General features: G+C 31.2%; 4 protein-coding genes across 4 annotated transcripts; 3 read left to right on the forward strand and 1 right to left on the reverse strand.

The window, feature by feature from the left end:
* Positions 1-1,537: 1,537 nt before the first annotated feature.
* On the forward strand, positions 1,538-5,888 carry HELRODRAFT_166042 (hypothetical protein; the record flags this gene model as incomplete). The annotated part of the gene is made up of 5 exons (XM_009033078.1): positions 1,538-1,639; positions 2,331-2,421; positions 2,837-2,946; positions 5,225-5,267; positions 5,761-5,888. 5 exons carry the CDS (start codon positions 1,538-1,540, stop codon positions 5,886-5,888), a joined length of 474 nt encoding a protein of 157 aa, XP_009031326.1.
* Positions 5,889-8,977: 3,089 nt separating this feature from the next.
* On the reverse strand, positions 8,978-9,220 carry HELRODRAFT_153189 (hypothetical protein; the record flags this gene model as incomplete). The annotated part of the gene is made up of 1 exon (XM_009033079.1): positions 8,978-9,220. A coding segment is annotated over one exon (243 nt), but the record flags the coding sequence as incomplete, so codon positions are not given.
* A 1,528-nt stretch (positions 9,221-10,748) lies between these two features.
* HELRODRAFT_166044 (hypothetical protein) lies at positions 10,749-14,404 on the forward strand (the record flags this gene model as incomplete). Its single annotated transcript, XM_009033080.1, has 3 exons — positions 10,749-10,779; positions 12,148-12,364; positions 14,296-14,404. The coding sequence occupies 3 exons, from the start codon at positions 10,749-10,751 to the stop codon at positions 14,402-14,404; spliced, it is 357 nt and encodes a 118-aa protein (XP_009031328.1).
* Positions 14,405-15,199: 795 nt separating this feature from the next.
* On the forward strand, positions 15,200-17,181 carry HELRODRAFT_70692 (hypothetical protein; the record flags this gene model as incomplete). The annotated part of the gene is made up of 6 exons (XM_009032907.1): positions 15,200-15,337; positions 15,652-15,733; positions 16,020-16,092; positions 16,362-16,507; positions 16,613-16,669; positions 17,039-17,181. Coding segments are annotated over 6 exons (639 nt in total), but the record flags the coding sequence as incomplete, so codon positions are not given.
* Between the last annotated feature and the right edge of the window lie 1,938 nt (positions 17,182-19,119).

Here is a 19,119-nt window from a genome sequence, read left to right on the forward strand (position 1 = left end):
CACAAACAACAAAAACAACAAACAACATCCATAAACAACAGCAACAACCACCACCACAACAATAACAGCAGCAGCAACATAAACAAACACAACGACAACGACAGTAGCAACACATTATTGTTGTTTTGTGAACTCTATCCTACATTAGAAAAGTTATTTGCCAGCAAATGCCTGGTTACATCGGTGACGTTACCATTTGTAATGATCCCTGTGACGTCATTGTTACATTACTGCTGTCATAACCTTCATTGTTATTGTCATTGTTATATCATAATTCTAATTTTAACAACCATCATCTACCTACAGACAACAGCAATATAATTATTACATTATCAACCATAAACAACAACAGAATTCTCTACAATAAAGAACAACAACAACATAAACATCCACAAACAAACAACGGCATTAACAACGACATAAAACACGAACAACATAGAAGGACATCATCCGCCAACAGCAATATAAACAACGTCATCCACATACAACATCAACATAAGCATTATCATCTACTAACAAACAACAACACAAATAACAACTCAAACAACAAGCAAGCAAACAACAACAAACAACATAAACAACAAGCAAGCAAACAAACCGTTCTGACCAAAGAATTATATCGCTAGGACTATTTCCCGCCTGATCTACCGCATTATTGTTATTATTATTATTATTATAGTAGTAGTAGTAGTAGTAGTAGTAGTAGTAGTAGTAGTAGTAGTAGTAGTAGTAGTAGTAGTAGTAGTAATAGTAGTAGTAGTAGAATTTTTAATGTTATTATTATTATAATTATTAATTGTTGTTATTGATTTGTTAATATTAATAATAATCACAGTTCAGTTTTTTATTCGGGTTGATATTAGATTATATTAGATTGAATTCATCATCATTGGCCTATTGCAGCGTATACAAAACTCCAGGTGCGTGTCCAGATATAAGTACTCGATGGTATGGCGTGATGATCAGTGTGTCGGAGTCAGATATTTTTCAGGCGTATGGTGTTTGTGTGCGAGCGTGCAATCCACACTGTTGTATACGTAATGTGTGTAAACAGTTACTTCTGGAAAATTGTAGCTTTTTTTGGCAAAGTTCAATCTATGGTTCAGTTTTTCCATTTTTCTCACTACAATTATGTTTTCATTGTTTAGTTATTTAAATATAGTATTTTTATCAATATTTAAGTTTGTTTTTAGTTTAAATTCTACGTGCATATTTCTGATATACCGATCTGTGACGTCATATAATGTTAATTAACGGAAGTGAAATAACATTTTCTCGCCTGCTCTCGCCACACATCACGTTTTCGGTTCTTTTCAATTTTAAATTTTCACAAAAAGATATAAAAATTGAATTCCATAAAAAGCGAATTAAATAAAAACTTATTTTATGAAAATTAAATTGAACAAAAATTTAATTTGAAAGTTTGTGGGTGCCTTAAGGAACTTAACGTTGAGGAGAATTTAATCAAAAGGTACATTAAAGGCTTATTGAAAGTGAATTGAAGAAATTAAAAGAAATTAAAGAGAGGATGAAACAAATGCATTTTGTGGAGACCATCACTCTTTCTCGGGTGTTTTCACTCGTGTTCAACAAAAAAATTATGAGAAATAAATATCTCTATTATGTTTATTTGTTTCCGGTGAGTTAAACTAAAATTTTTTCCTAACAAAAAAAAAATTGAAATTTAGGTAGCAGTTCTGTTGATCTTTGCATGCAATTACTTTAAATTAAACTAAAATTATTATTTTGCAATGGTGTGGCAAACCTTAGCAAGAAGGATTAAAATTTTGACAGCAAAATTCTGTTAACTTTTACTCGCAATTACATTTCGCATGCTTTATACTTTATTACCATCGAACTTTCTGTCACTTTAGCTGCCTCTGCATGTCTACATCAGACGAAACTAACCCCACATAGACAGACTCATGTTTTAATTGCACTCGTAGCATGTATCAAATTCTTCGAGACTTAGGTCGATTGTATTATTTTGCACCAAGTCGCTACGCAATTTTCTGTCAAAATAATGAAACAAAAATGTTTTCTCTTATTACGTGGAGTTCAACCGTCGAAAAACACATTCAATATGAATATATTTCCATACTGTTTAACTACCGTTTATTATGAATAAAACCACAATTAAAACGTTGATAATATGATATAGTGAAAATAACAAATTAATGAAAATAACAAAATAGTAATCTTGTTACTACTGCCACATCTTCATCAAAGTAAATGTGATCATCTTCATCTAAGTAAATTTAATCATCTTCATCCAAGTATTCATTCATTGCGTCAGCAGATATTTAAAGTGAAATTTTCACACCGCGCAGCACCTGTTCTGCTGCTTGTCGGATGTCTCACAGGGATGTGACGAGGACCGTCTGAAGTGGATGTTCAATATGTACGACCTCGACAAAACAGGTTCGTTCGTTCGTTCGTTACATACCGTCTGGTCGGCTCCGTTTGTTAAGTTTGGTCGGTGTGATCTAACAAAGTGTGTTAATAAAGAGCATGTTAGCGGCTGCAGCACAATTGTTAAAATACATTGCTGTTGATTGAGATATAGTCTAATTTTACATTTTTTGTAGACTCCTTTACAATTTCAATAAATTACCTTTATGTTTTTTTATGGAACATTCCAACTATTCTTAATGATTCATGTATAAAGCGCCAATTGAATAAAACTTGAATGACATCAAAAGTTCAAAAATTTCAACCGTGAAATTTGTAAAACATTCATGACAGCAATTAGTTTCCAAACGTTTTAACCTCAAAATCCTTGTTGTTAATGACATTGTTGTACATTAAAATTGAAATGTTGAACGACAAACACCAGGCCTGATAACAGAACGAAACGTGGCGTACGTCATCCACTCTGTTTACTTGCTGGCGGGAAAGGTGGCAGACGAGGAGGAATTGAACGCCCATGCTCGTAATGTTTTCAAGGTAGGTACGGTGTTGTCTTGCCCTGAAATTGAAAGGAAACTTATTTCAAAAGCCCAACTTTTTTGTACTTTTAGTCAATCAAGCATTCTGAGGAATCAAATTATTTCAAATTCATTCCAATCTCTTGTTTGTTAAATAAATAGTTAAATAAATCTAAATTCATATTAATTTTTTATTTGTTAATACTTGTTTAAATTTATTTATTCATTCATTCATCTATTTATTCATCCATCCATCCATTTATTCATTTATTTATTTATTAATAATTCACTGAATGAAAGAAATAAGAGATCACAAGGCTGATCAATTTATGAGCGAGGATTAATGTGGGCAGCTTGCAATGAAAGTACGAAAAAAAGCTGTCATTTCAGGAAATCTGTACATTCATAAAACATTGTGCACGTGTGTGCTTGTAAGTATTATATATGCGCTCATGTATTATACATGCATCGCATAAATATTGTATATGTACATGTAAGTATTGTATATGCACAATACACAATACATACATACATGTACATAATTGTATATGTATCTGTATGTATTGTGTATGTGCTTGTGCTAGGTGCTATGTATGCAGTGCACATTTTAATACGTAGTAGTATGAATACTTCGATATAACCCTATATAAAGAATTGTATGTATGCACTTCTGTGTTATGAAAGTAGTACATCCCAAAGATATTCTGTGTGCGTAAGTATCATGTATGTAAAGATGCACCTAAGTACTTAAGGTTCTATGTACAATTGTAGTACTAGTAAAAAAATAATTTTATTTCGAATAGTTTTTACCGAAAAATTACTTTTTATACAATTTCAAATGTTATTAAGTATTTATTGAACATCGAATTTTCATTCCGCAAATTATATTTATTTGAATGTTGCATCCTATTAAAATTATTTTTGAACATTCACAATGGGTGAAATAACCATGGAGATATATTACATCAGATTCTTATATTAAACGAAAAAGTTTTATTAATGATCAAATTATAGTGATTTGCTTGCTGTGATGTTTTCCAAATTATTTCACAAGACCACGTAATCACATTCGTTTCTTATAAAATTATTTCAGTTCAGTTTAAATTTGTAACTTTGTTTTTAACAGATTCTTAGAAAAGTTACGAAAAGCCGCAATTTTTCTCCATTTTAAATGATTTAAAGCATTTAGAAAAAAGCTGAAAATATCTTTTCTAACTTTACAATTTGCAAACGTTGGCGATTAGTCGTATAATTTGTTGAAGTTAGGTTGGAAGTAATTTGTCAAGCCCACAATCACAGGTGGGTGGGCTTGTGATGTTGGTTCGCATGGATTCAATTGGAAATAAGATTAAAAAGATCACAGAGGACTGACTGCACGTGAAATTTATTTTGACATGTACAAGTACACACAATTAGGCACGCCTAAACAGCCAGACAAGCACGAACGTAAATATGCACATGTGAATTCTTCATATATAATTTGATTTTTCTGTTTCAATTTTATGTTTTAAATTAATATTTATTCGAGATTATTTTATCAAATAATTATTTTATTTTAAACGAAATTGTTGAAAACTGTGAACACTTAGCGGTTCGGAGGTGATGAGGATAGTCAGAGTTCCATCTCACTCCAATCATTCATCGAGTTCTGCCAACACGTGCGTTTATCGTCTATATTTTTAATCAAATATTGAAATAATTTTTAGTTTTTACAAGTGCTTTAACATGCAACTTTAAAATGAAATAAAAATCTTTTTAATTAAGCTTGAATCATTTTTATCAGATCAATATGAACAACACAACAACAACAAACAGCCACATTTCATCAATACCTACAACACATAACAATCTAATCGCAAGAATCTCATTTACATCCGCTCAACCAGCAAAATCCAAACATTTGAGCAACATAAGTAATGGAACGATAAATTTTGTTTAGCACGAAATATTGCAAAAAATCGCAGAAGTAAAATTGAAATACAAACAACAACACCAACATGAAAACTTGTAGGCAAGCGAGCCAAGAACGGGGTGAGCAGGTAAAACGCTCGCAACGATGAAGGCTGCCTCAACGCTAATAAAAAAACGTTAATAACCAGCTATCAAGAACAGAACATTTTTTATTAGTAAGCAGATTCTCCAACAAATGAAAACTGTCAAATGATGGTTTATGAAATAACATAATAAGACTATTTTTGGCTTAAACTAGAACAAATTTCTTTTGAATGCATTTGTGATGAAATGATTCCACAATATTGAAACAACTTTGTTATAAACGCGTTTTAACAAATGAACAGCAAACCACGACATCCTATCAATGCTCCAAGAATAACATCAAAAGTTACATACATTGTGACATCATACTAGCATTAACAATAGATTACATATTCGTATGAAGGAACGAACAATTCAATAAAATTGGCAAAAATAAATTACAACATGAACTTTTATGACATTCTAAATACATCAAACACATTAAAATACCAACACATCTTTCTATAGCAACAAACACTCCAACCAAATTTTATATAAAAATCAAACCAACGGTTGCAACATTTTAGCAAACTCCATACCGCAGCATTGTTCAAAAAGCAACAACAAAATCTCAAAACCATCTTCAAACAACAGCGCATGAAAGCAACGAAAATTTTTTCACAACATCAAAATAATCACTAACAATCAGACCCTGATTTTTAAAGAAAAATAAAAGAAAACATTATTCTCAAAAACGACAGAACCAACATTCATTAACAACAACGTTATAACAACGTCACTAGCAAAAAAAAACAGAAACAAAAACATTACAACATCATCAACAACAATTTCACAACAGGACGAAGATTTGTTATCATCATTGCTCGCCATGACATCAATAACGTAGATGACATGAGAAATGGAGATGGCATCAACCAGAAACACTACACATCAACAAACACATGGGAAAAATTAAGAGAGGATTAATCCTATACCACATATTTGATTTTATTTCAATTTTCTCATTTAATTTTAACTTTTCCTGGTCATTTTTTTTAAAAACTCGTCAACATTTTCTCTAAAAAATCCTACCCGCCCGAATAAATTTGTATGACTACAACATAGAATATCTCTGATATATAATAAATATTGATAACAACAACAACAACAGCAAATTTAACAATTATAATAATTTTATAATTTTATTTATTATTGTTAATATTAATTCATATAAAGTTTTTATTAGCAGAATTTTTATCGTTGATCAATGAAGAAAATAAGTAATATAGCCATTGAACTTCTATATAAACTGTTTAATAGCAAGAGAGTTATATTTTATTATTACTATCGTCATAATTGTTATAAATAATAACCATAATAATAATATATTAATTATTTTCATTATTTTTTTATTCTGAATAAGAATTATAATAAATAATATTTTTATATAAAACTTTTTTAAATCGCTTGATGTCGGTCGGTCTGATAAGTTTATAATTTATTTTTAAAATTATTTATTTAGCAACATGATTTATTTTTATTTCTTTTTCATTTCTTGGTTGTTAATAGGATTTTAGTTGATATATTTTAGTAGATATAAACTTATGTCTAGTTTTTGAGGTGCATTTCACTGATAATATGTTAAGAAATAAATTATTTTTTGATTTCGAGTAATATATTTTTTTCTTTTTTTCAAAGTTTATTCAAATTATTTTATGACTAAACATTCACAAAAAATGATGTATCAATGATCTATTTCAAAATTCAACTACAAATGTCCTCATCCAACCGATGTTGAAGCTGCCACACACGCTTCATTTTGACATTTTAATTTTCAGACTTTCACACACACACACACACACCACACACACACACACACATCACACACACACACACAAATGCCTATCAACACACACTTATGTCAAATCTATCATGTGAGTGACTGTGATAATAATATGAGTGTATAATGTGTGCAATGATTGTGTTTCGCGTGTTTGTAAGTAAATGTTTTTGTAAATGTCAGAGAGTTTGAAATTGAGCACTAGCTAACCTAGAAATCGGAAAAAGCATCATTTAACCAACACGAATTCGTCAATTCTTGCTAAGCTATGTATACAAGCTTCCATAACGCTCTTCATTGAATTGAAATGAAGTGCTGGATTGAATTTTATTAATTTTTAATTTTTCAACATTTGTTAAATATTTACTGTTGAACAAATGGAGTCACATTGCCAAATTTGTTCAAAATGAGTGTTCAAGTGTTCAGAATTAATCTAGAAATTTATTTAGAAAATTAATACCTTCGTAATCTAAACAAATTTTCACAAACTCATCAAATATTTGAAAAATATTTTTAAACCCTGCAATGCTGTAATATTGTATTTCTTATTCTGAAGTTTTAAAATTTAGCATTCTATTGAATTAACGCACTTTCTGACAATATTTGACTGATCATAAAAGTTGATACTATTTAATTTTCAGTCGCTCAAACTGAGTGTAAGACCCCAGCACGAAGGACATCTCCTGTTTGTCGTGTTTTCATATACGCTGATGAATTGGGGCAGATTCTGTGCGTCCACAAAATTTCAAGTCGTGTTCACGTTAATTTTTTTCAAGTTTTTATTCAAAAACTTATTCTTCGCTGATTATATTGCAATATTCTATTAGAAATTTTATTTGGTTAGTTGAATTTTGTGACAAATTTTTTTAAATCAAAACTATTTCAAGTTGGTTAACATTTTAGTTCTTTTTAATTAGGTTTCCATCAACGAAGTTATAATGTTTTTCGGTCACATAATTTTAGATTCTTAGGTATTTTTTAAATAAAAGTTTTAAATTTAAAAAAAATTACGCTCCATCTATGAAAAAATTAAAGCCATCTCTAAACAAGTATTTAACACCTCCAACATACAAAACAGATTTATTTAATTGTGTTTCAAATTTTTTTACGAAAATTATTTAATGAAAACTATTCTTCACAAATTTTTATTCTTAAAAACATGGCCGGTAATTGTATGCTCCTAATCATTTTTCGAGCAGCTTTTCTTCAGTTGAGCTTTTAAAAAAGTTCAGAAAAAAACGTTTCTGAACAACTACAACTTCATTTGGCTTAATGCGCCTTATTTTTAAAACGTTGAAATGCGTGGAAACAAAAACATTTTTTGACGAAGAAACTATCATTGACGAACCACTTTTCTTCTTGGGGCCCCGGGCAGTACTCACGCCTGACCACCCACAAATCCAGACCTGTGTCCAATATTTCTTTTTCAAAACGTATTTGTTATGAATGTTTCTAGATAAGTTTTGAATAAGTTTTTGTTTAAAAAAATAGATTTCTGTTGTTGTTGAGGTACATGAAGAACATGAAATAGCTTGGCAACAAATGTTGCATGGTGACGGTAGGACGCGTTAAGTTGGGAGTGATGCGTGCTAACGTTTGTTCACCTCTCAATTTCCAGAAATCATTGCTATGGAAACTTTCTGCAGAGCCGTTGTGTTCGTAGGAGGAGTTTGAACAGCCTTCACAACATAGGCTGAAACTTTTATTTGAAGTAGTTGCTCCATATTCTCGAATGTTCCGAGGAGAAAGCGAGGTTCGGAAAAATTCTGATTTCACGCTGCAGTTCGTTTGTTTAGTTGTCTGTTTCTGGAAATTTTGGTCCGACTGTGAAGACCCTTGTTGATGACGATGATAATGATCTTTTTGCAGGTCGAGCTGATAATGATCACGATAAATGAGATTATTAGAATGATAAGGATAACGACGACGACGATGATGATGATGACTAGAAGACGGATGTGATTGGTCCGTTTCTTTCGCACCTTCTTCGCATTTCATTGTTGTACTTAGTCCCACGTGTTGACTTGTGTGAGCTCCATTTGCTGTTGCATCTGTTTTTGAGATTTAAAATCATTTTCATTTGTTTTAAATATATATATTAAAATTAAAACAATCTAATCAGTAATGTTCACAATTATATAAATTAAAATGTAATTCGTCAAACACTCAAATAACTATGCGAAATTAAAATGGGCAAACTATTGTTGGTTGCTTGATTGGATGACTCAGCAGAGATTTTCAGATGACATTTGGTTTTCCGCCTGGGCCTGTACTTGTAACCAGGATGTTCGTTCATGTGCACGATCCTCAGACGTTTTGCTTCATCGATGAATGGTTTCTTGTCCTCCTGCTTCAACTTTTTCCATTCCGCTCCCAATCGTTTCGAAATTTCTGAATTGTGCATCTTCGGGAAGATGAAGGACATCTGGCGACGGCGTTTTCGAGACCAAACCATGAAAGCGTTCATGGGACGTTTGATGTGCTGGTTGGGACTCTGGAGCGTGCTGCTGCTTGCCACGTTGAAACAACCAACGTTCACGTTTCTAGTGTGGTCGCAGCTGTGATTTTCATTGAAAGCATCAACACTTTTGCCGCACGTGGTGCCTTCAAAGTTAAAGTGGGTCATTTATTCAATCTTCCAGTGAATTTAGGTATCTTACAAGTTGTATGAATATCAGTTACTACGAAAACAGTTAAAACAAGAACATATAAAATCTGTATATTATTTGTTAATCTGAATATGAGTTTATTCTAACTGGGTATTTTTTCTCACTGAATATATAAAATTACAAAATGTCAATGGATCTGAACATAACGAAAAATTCAACATGAGAAACTGTTAAATGCAACTACAGAGGTGTCAACAAAACGTTGAAATGAATGAGATGACAGATACTTATCTTTCTTATTTATACAGTCTTCAATGCGTCAAACGACATCACACACACAACACCTAAGCAGAACAATTCAATAGAAAACATTTTTCTATCTCTTACACGGAGACTTTGGGCCGTTATAAATTAATTTCTTTAGATATTTATGTAAGGGTGCTGTAAAAAACATCTTTAGCGCTGGTGTGAAACATCTAAAATAAATAATTGATAATTTATTGTTAAATTTTAAAACGTTTTAGTTTTAACAATTTGTCAGAAAAAAATTATAATATTATAATTATTAATTTATATTATTACTGTATTATATTTATATTTGTATTTATATTATACTGCTTTTGTTCTTTAAAATTTACTTATCCAATTTATGTAGGCTCTTGGAAGTTCGCAATCTATATATCTGCAACTTGTTGTTTGCTTATAATATTTGACTTGAAGTCAATATAAAAGTCTATTTAAAATTCATAGATGCCACACCAAAGTTATTACTGTGGCCATATTGACTACAGTAGTGGATTTAGGCAAGGTGGGCTACCCTCGTTAAAAACATAAAAAAAAAGTTATGTTCAGCCAACATTCAATGTAAAAAAGCAATGTTCTTAATCAAAAAATCTAAAATCTAAAATTTGTGCAATAAGCAAAAATCAAAAAAGGTCACCATCTTTAAAAAAAATTGACCCTCGGGTTAAAGTTTCATTTAATTTTTGTCCCTCACGTCAAGTTTTTATCCAGTTTTGCCCACCTATAAAAGCTGACTGGATCCTGGATCCACCAGTGGTCACACCAGAAATGAACCTAGAATATAAAAGTTTTAATGATATCTAAGCAAAGTTCAAGAGAAGAATGGATTTTTATTTTTGAAAAATTTATTTTTGATAAAGAAACGGAGGTCACTAAATGGAAATCTTAGTTTTTTCACTAAATGAAAAATTTTTAATAACTTTTTTTAGCTGTAAAAATTGAGTCAGTTTTCAAAAATCAACAGTCTATGCTATTTTTACACTGCAAAATCTGAATTATTCAAAAAACAGTTTTGAATAGAGACAGGATTAGTGTACAAAATAGAAATAGGAAAGAAATATAAAATGGGATTAGAAGTAAAAACACGCGCACAACATGACTAACACTGCTTCCTTCTCAACTCAAGGTCCACCAACATTACTAAAGCGACAAAATTGAATAAACAGCATTCGTTTGTTTTCGACTTAGATGCTAGAACCGCAATATAAGAGAAGAAACGTTCAAACAGGTATTTTTCTCGTCATTATCGCAGTTGAAAGGATTCCTAAGAAGATTATTCTTAGTGACTGCCATGCGACGTTCGCAATGTTCTTATATAACTCCTCAGTTCAATACATTCTCTATGAGTATGATTCAAATACATTGCTTCTACCCAAGAAATCACTTTAACTTTTTTTGTTAGATTTGTTGTACTATAAAGTTTAATGTAGTGTTAATTTTTGCACTTCTTTGTCTTATTTCAAGATCTACAAAGTTAATTTAAAAAACAAAATCTAATTTAACGATAGATTTTTAATTGAAGACACATTTTAACTTTTATTCAAGCATAACGAATGGGCAGTATCGCACGCTCAATGTATAGCTTGCGCATTTTATAAATTGTTGGTTTCTCTACAGAAAGCAGAAAACAGATAGGTAGAACGTAATCATACATATGTACAACATATGTACTTATTCGTATATAATTTCATGAATGCGAAAAACACATTTGTTTCTTGTCCATCTGCATGCAGTCTTTTGAAGCATGTAATAGGTTTATGGAATTGTTTCACTCGGCTATTAGATGACTTCAAAGGTTTTCGTATGATTGCCTCGCAGAGCCAACAATGTATGTATGCATGTTTGTATGTATGTAATTATTCTTTCTTTCCTCAAAAGTTACGTTAAATGATTCATGAATCTTCTGACATTACTTATTAAATAACAGAGATAGAGGTTTTTACAATTTTTTATTATAATTTATATATATTTATAAGAAAAAATTTTGTAAAATTTGTGTCACAATAATATTTATTTATAACAGTAGCTGGAGGTGAGGTGAGAAAGTTGTTAAATTTTATTTTATGGACTTTAATTATATTACTTTATTCAATATTTTAGTAAAAAATATCATATATAAATCATATATTCTATATATATGTATTCGATGATTTGTATAGCGCCTCTAAGAAGAACCTTAATTGTTAAAACTTGCTCAACTGGTGGTAAGAGTTTAATAAGTTTCCCGTGGTTTTGTGATAATAATGTGTTTATGTTTTTAACACGTTTTTGTGTCAGTAGGTTGGTGCATATACAAATTGGGGCCACGTAATGAAGTTCACTAATTTTAAAGTTAAAAAAATATATGGTTCCACAAACTGTTTTTGAAAAGTTTCCATGGTGATCTGCACCGACCTTAACTTTTTTGGCAGGCCAGGCATAACTCGTATTATACAGATGAAAAAAAATCAAATTTTAAAAATATGAAAATGTAACTTTTCCATCTTTTCGTCAGCAAAATTTTGTATCAAGCAGGAAAAATTTGAAGTTCTTCAGCACAAACATTTTTTTTCTGGCGATATAGCATCAAAAAAAAGTGGTTTCCTAGTAAAATCGTTTGAAAGATGCGATAGAGGTTCGGAAAAATCCACAAGTCCATTCAACATCGTTTCATTCACCAGTGAAATATTCTACTGGTACTTCCAAACATTTCTCATGATACATTTAATCCGGTGAGTCTATTCATCCTTAATGTTTGTTGAATGTTCCGTAGAATGAAATTGTTCTATATGGCAGGGTCGGACTGGCTTAAAGAGCCAGCCCGGGTAATTTGGTCATGGCCGTCCACACGTCGCACCCTCTTCATCGGTTTAAATATAGGCTCGAAGTTTAAGTCTTCAGCTATTTCTTTAGCATCAACCATTGCTTGTTTAAAGCCAAACATTCTGTAATTTTCAAAACACTTAATACATTTTTAAGCATTTCAGTGCACTGTACCAAATTTTTGTCCTTAGCCTGCATCGCTTTACTAACAATGTTTATTTGAAACGGTCCATTTCACCATGCAATTAAAGAAATTAGAAAACTGGGTTATGCTCACTACCACAACCAACTCAGCTTCAGGGTTAACTTTTGCATTGTAAAGAGCATTTTGAAATCGTCTATTTATAGTAATGTAATCAATCATATTTCTTACTTTGTCTCCGAAACACATCTAAGTATATTTTGCCCTGGGTGATAGTCAAACTAGGTATTAGTAATAATTTGATCATTTGTTACACACCATCCAATCGACTTTTCTCTTCTTTCATTTCTTTCACCTATTCCGTGAGGACCAGCCATGCCCAACATTTGCATTCGGGCCTTTCATCACAATAACAACTTTTTAAGATTTACATGTTTTTAAAGCATCATCAAGATCACTGTAAAAAGCATGAAAGTCTTCTTCACTGCCTTCAGACGTTGGCGCATAAACTTGAATAACAGCTAGGTTGAAAAGTTTGCTTGTATTTTGACCAACAAAACTCTATCTGTCACCGTCTAAACTAAATGTTTAGACAATTTTTTTGATAAATTTTCCTACTTTAAAATTAATGACATCTGATTTCTTTTACCGAGTTTTGCTCAAATCTTTAATGCTGAGTTTTATTCATTTTATTTCTTGTTTTAAGTTTTCAAAATTTTCAATCTGGTACAACGTTCTAACGTTCCATGATGCCACAGTGAAAAATGTATTAAAACATGTCACTATCGTGATGTTTATTGATTTGGTTTGTGTTTGTCGATACTTTTCTTGACAAAGTTGTGAACAATAGGGTGTGTTATGGTGGTAGAACCATTTCGATTGGATATTTGATGCATTCGGTCAGCTATGGTCGCTAACCTTTGTAGCGTCTCGTCGGTTGAGACTGCTAGATGCATTTGTATTGCGGATGGTAGCTGGTCCAACCACAATTGTTTCAAAATGCTTTTGTCTCTATTGTTTGCCCCCCACAGGCTTTGCATGTGCCTCAATAGTTGTGATGGCGTTCTGTCTTCCATGGCCACGCCTCGGTGCAACGTGCGCAAATTTTCTTCGTCTGAGACCGAATATCTCTGCGTTAACACGCGCTTCAGTGAGATGTAAGTTTGTGCCGACACCAATTCCGTCTCCACATCTATGACGACATCCATTGGTAGACTTTCAACCAACGTGGGGTACCATTCATCTTTTTCTGAGAACCTTCGGCCCTTGAGCACATTTTCGAAATATGTAAACCACGCTTTGGGGTTCTCCGTGCTGAATGTGTTTAGTTGGAGTGGGGCTCTCGTCGCTGTTCTCTTTGTTGTGGTTTCGCAAGCCATCACGTCGGGGTCACCAATTTGTTGCGGGTTTCTTTAACCTCCTGTCAACTTTTTCTACTTCTATATTAGATGAGGCATAACAAATAATATTATATAAGATAAATAAAGAAGTCAAACTAATAAATAAAAATGGATAAATCTATATATATGGTATTCTAAGTATATGTATTTTATATGTATTTTATTCTACATAAATGATGTGTATGCAATAAGACAAAAACATTTATTGCTGAAACTCGTTGCTGAAGATTCATTGCGGATGTTTCCCTCGTTAGTTTTGATCAAAATCAACATCATGTGTTAATAAATTTGAATGAAGGTATTTCTATTTAGTTAAAAAAAAGTATTTGCTACTTGGTCATGAAGAGTTTTTCCAAATTGAATGGAGTGTTTCCAGTGTGGAAGCCATCTGGCGTGACGTCTGCTGAGTGCTGCAATGTAATAAAAAGCATTCTTTTAAGAGGTTTCTTATGATTTTTAATTTTACCACCATGTGTTTTAAATTTTTCCTAAATTTTAAATTTTCAATACATTGTTTTGACTTTTGTTCCAACTTACTTGACATGATTTGTATTGTATCTTAGGTATCATTCTAGCTAGCTAGTGTAACTGTAATTTAAGTTAAGGGTAGTAAGTAAAAACAAAAAGTAAAAACTTTTGTTGTCTGTGTAATCATGTAAGTTTAGTAAAGTTAAGATTTAGTTTAGCATTCTTTAGGTTTAATTTCTTTAGTCTTTTTTAAATATTATCAGCCATTATTATTATTATTCATTATTATTATTATTATTCATATGCTTTAAATACAATATTTTAGTATTCTCATCTCACTTTGTTTTATAGTTATAAAAAGGTTAAAATGTTAAAAGTCAATCTCTCTTGGGGCCCTGCTTCAGAGGTTTCAATGACAAACACACACAACCTATTATATAAATGTGAAAACCATGTATCACACACATTGCATATGATAGACATAAATTTCTTTGCATTCAATTCAAACCCAGTCACTGCAACAGCAAGACCAAAGACTTTAAACAATTTCACTATCACCCTGCTCTAGCTAATAGCTATCCTGTCTAGGTTTTTCGGTTTTTGATATTTTATCCGAACTTTTTTTCAGAAACCTATCGGAGTGATCATTAATTGTAAATAAAAGTTATTTAAATTTGTTTATATACTATATAATGATGTGTAAATTCTAACCAGATGCACCCAGTAATGTTAATCTCTTGAAGGTCGGGCATGGTGGTACATTGGACAAAGACGCCCATGGAGTGCTTGCTGTTGGAGTTGGAAATGGCTGCAAACATCTGACCAAATTATTGCACGGACCTAAAGCAAGTTTTTCAAATTTTTCTTTAAATGTTCCAGCCAAATGATAAGATGCTTTGGTCATGTTGAATAAAAAAAGGAATTCCAAATTTTGGTGATAAAATGTGATATCAAACTTTAGAGTTAGAAAAAATACCTACTTAGATATAAAAAAGTTATAAAAAAAACTTTAATTAACTAAGTTTATACATTGACTGGTAGTTGGTGTGGAAATGAACTGGTTTATGATGAAAGTGGTGATACTGTCGAGTTTAAAATGGAAATATAAATTATGATGCTAATCACTAATATTTATTATGATGCACTAATTTAACTTCCAAACATCTTTTAACTTTGCAATTTTCAGAAATATCTCTGCACCACAGTCTTAGGAATAGAAACTGATACATGCTACATAACTGGCAACAAAATAAATGAGAAGCCATTTGGTGAGAGCGATTTTTAATAAATAATTAGTCAACAATGTACAGATAATTTTTTGTTTTCTTTCCTTACAAAATTATTTCATTCTTTGTATGTGTTCCTCTTTTTTTTTTATTCAATCCAAATACAATAACATTTAAAAATTTTTAATATGTAATATTTATTGGATTTCAACTGGATTTTTATTCTACTATTATTAATTCTGTTACTAAGATAACAGTTTTCAGAGAAGAAATGTTAGCTGTTAATGATGTGGTGATCTATTTTAAAATGATTTTTTTTGTCATTTAGATCATGTCACAAAAGAAATGTTGGAACATGCACTGCTCAAATTTGTTGGAACCACCCTACAAGTACCTCCAATGTATTCTCATATTCTAGTAAATTATTATTTTTAAAGTTTTTCTCTGGTTTAATATAAAAAAATCACATTTATTTGATTACTTCATGAATGAAAGTTATGAGAAAAACATTTATAGGAAATTTCTTCCAATTTTCTGCTTCAAACTTAAGAATTTAGAATTTAAATGAAATGTTTGAAGAATTAACTAAAACTAAAAACATTATTTTTAATCAATCGTTTTTAAATGAAAAAATTAATGAGAATAATTGTTCTTTAAAACGTTCCAACAGCTATTCAGCATTGAAGTTTCAAGGTCGCAGGTTATCTGACATGGCATATGCTGGCGAAACAATTCCAGTTGAAAAATTGCTTGCGAGAAAGGTTGATGTGTTTGACATTCGATGCATTCATTTTCAGTTGCCCACTTTCACATTAGGTTGGTTAGGTGGTCGAGGTCTAACCTGACTTTCTTCACTTTCATTTAAGGAAGGAGGATTGTGAATATTCATATACTTGAATTTTTCATTTTTATCACGTTCAGACATTTCTTGTGGTCCAGGCTTCTATGTCAGAAGTTTGGTGAAAGATTTAGCTCATGGTCAGTCATTTGTTTAAGAATTTCAATTTATTTAATTTATTTAACAGTCATTCATGATTTCAATGATTTCAAAAACTGTTTTTTTATTTTTTGCATTGAAACAAATGATGTGTTAATGTACAGTGCGATACTAATATGTAAGCTATAATGTTATTAGTATAGTTTCTCTTTCAACAGACTTGCTTCACTCAAACAATCAAACTTATTAAATTGAGAAATTGCGTTTTATTTTCAAGATTATTCAAATTGTGAAATTGAGCGTTCGGAAGTTATATAAATGTTTGGTGATACAATTAAAGCATGAACGTTTTTAAACGATGCTTCCACAAATGGAACTATTCATTGATACAATTTTTTTTAAATTCCTAGAAATGAATACATGTGGATACGTCGGCGGGTTAGAAAGGACTAGGCATGGTATTTTTGTTAAAGAACATGCACTAACTGAATCACAATGGAATTATGCATCAGTAATAAAATCCATCAATTTCTTTAGGTTTCATTGGAAATAAATTTCCAACATTTACGTTAAATAATTTTTTAATCTTATTTTAAATGTAATTTTTTATTTATATTTTTTACTTCACTTTGAAATATTTTAATTTTACGCAAAGCATATTACATTTTTTCCAACATGGGTGTAAAATTAAGATACGTTTTGTACGTTGGAATAAATATTAAATTTTTAAGAAAATATTTATTGTTATTCCGAAGAAATCCGTTCAAATATCAGACTAAAACTGTGGAAGAAGAGAATGATGCAACTTTTTGATGCACATGCGAATATATCATATACTTTGTTATAGGCTGCTTATAAATATGCTCGAACTGGTTTATCTAATAAGTCCTAGGAATGATTTCATTTTATGGTCAGATTTACATGCTGCTTGTATGTTTTATAATTGAGTTCACAATTTAATTTTACTATAAAAATTTAGTTTTTGCTAATTTTGGTACAAAATCGAAGGATTTAGAGTAGCGTAACGCAGCTGTTATGAATGTTAGTTCTGCATTGGCGTGAGGTCGTTTACATGTGATAAGATTGCTCATTGTCGGTTTCAAAAGCGTCCTTGTTGATGATATTTTTTAAAAGCATAGAAACCCAAGAAAACCTGCCTGAGAACGGGCGACAAGTTAACACCTAATCCACGTTGAATATTACACGACTTTTTTCGCGAAAGTCTGTTCATAAAGAAGCAAAGTTTTGACATCAGTTTATAGTTAAGCACTAGTTTGAATCAATGACCCTGTCGTCTGCGTACTTTAACAACCACAGAATGCACTCATTCTACTCTACACGTAGGATGGTATGCTAGTTTTTCTTGCCAGTACTCGTGCGAAACACGAAGCAGTATGAATTAAATGTGATAACATTTTAAAGTCGTTAACTACGATATTTCATCTTGAACCTGATCGACAATAAATAATTACTTCCCAATAACTAACGCAACAACGAAATTAATAACTCCTTAGAACGTTTGCAGATAACAAGCTGGTTATTAATCGGCGCTGTATAAATGTTCATATTATTATTACTTACAAAGTGAAGAAGTGCACCTATCTTCAGGATCATTAGAAGACCGCTTATCGTTTCTGAAATAGTTGACTCTGGCAAATTTAATACTTGAAAAAATGATTAGGTTAACTTTTTATTTTAGTTTAAATAATGAGAATTTAAACAGAATTTTCTAATAATCTATAACAACCTGAGAACCTTATTCAGCGGAATTAATGGGGCATTAATGAAGAACCAACAAGTTAACTGAATGCAACATACTTGATATCCAACAGTGCTTTACTGCTAACACCACAAAAGAATGTTCAATAGTTTTATTTTAGTTTTACTGCGGCTTTTACGGGTGATCAATTGTAAATAAATGAAAAAGAATGTTTTCCTACATTTCTTTCATTGGAAAATAGTTACACGATCTAATTTAAAAAATATACAATAGCATAAATCACATTGTTATTATTTACAAACTGGAGTTAGGGTTTCCCATGAGCAAATTTGTGTGGTTACAGTTATATATATATATATATATATATATATATACATACATACATATATATATATATATATATATATATTTACAATATTCTATAAATTCTACCGAATGTTTGGCGTTAATATGTTTGTAGTTCGTTTTTTCGATTTTTCTCAGTAAAGTTTTTTGGTGAACGTTTAGTTTATTAAAATTCAAAATAAACTTATTTTTCGAATTCATGCTGCAAATAAGGCCATATTTCGATTCCGAATGAATCATCGTCAGTGCTCCTTGTTGTATATATGGGGAAATATTGACTTTGACGGGTTGGAAGTGAGGTTGTCATTTTTTGTTGTATATTTATTTTTGGTTTATTGATGTCGATTAGGACTGCTTCTGCAATTTTAAGATGCGTGTAGTTGCAACTAACCCGGCGCTTAATCAACAACGAAAACAAAGAAGTAA

The sequence above is a fragment of the Helobdella robusta genome, assembly GCF_000326865.2.
Source record: "Helobdella robusta unplaced genomic scaffold HELROscaffold_9, whole genome shotgun sequence".
Lineage (NCBI taxonomy): Eukaryota > Metazoa > Annelida > Clitellata > Rhynchobdellida > Glossiphoniidae > Helobdella > Helobdella robusta.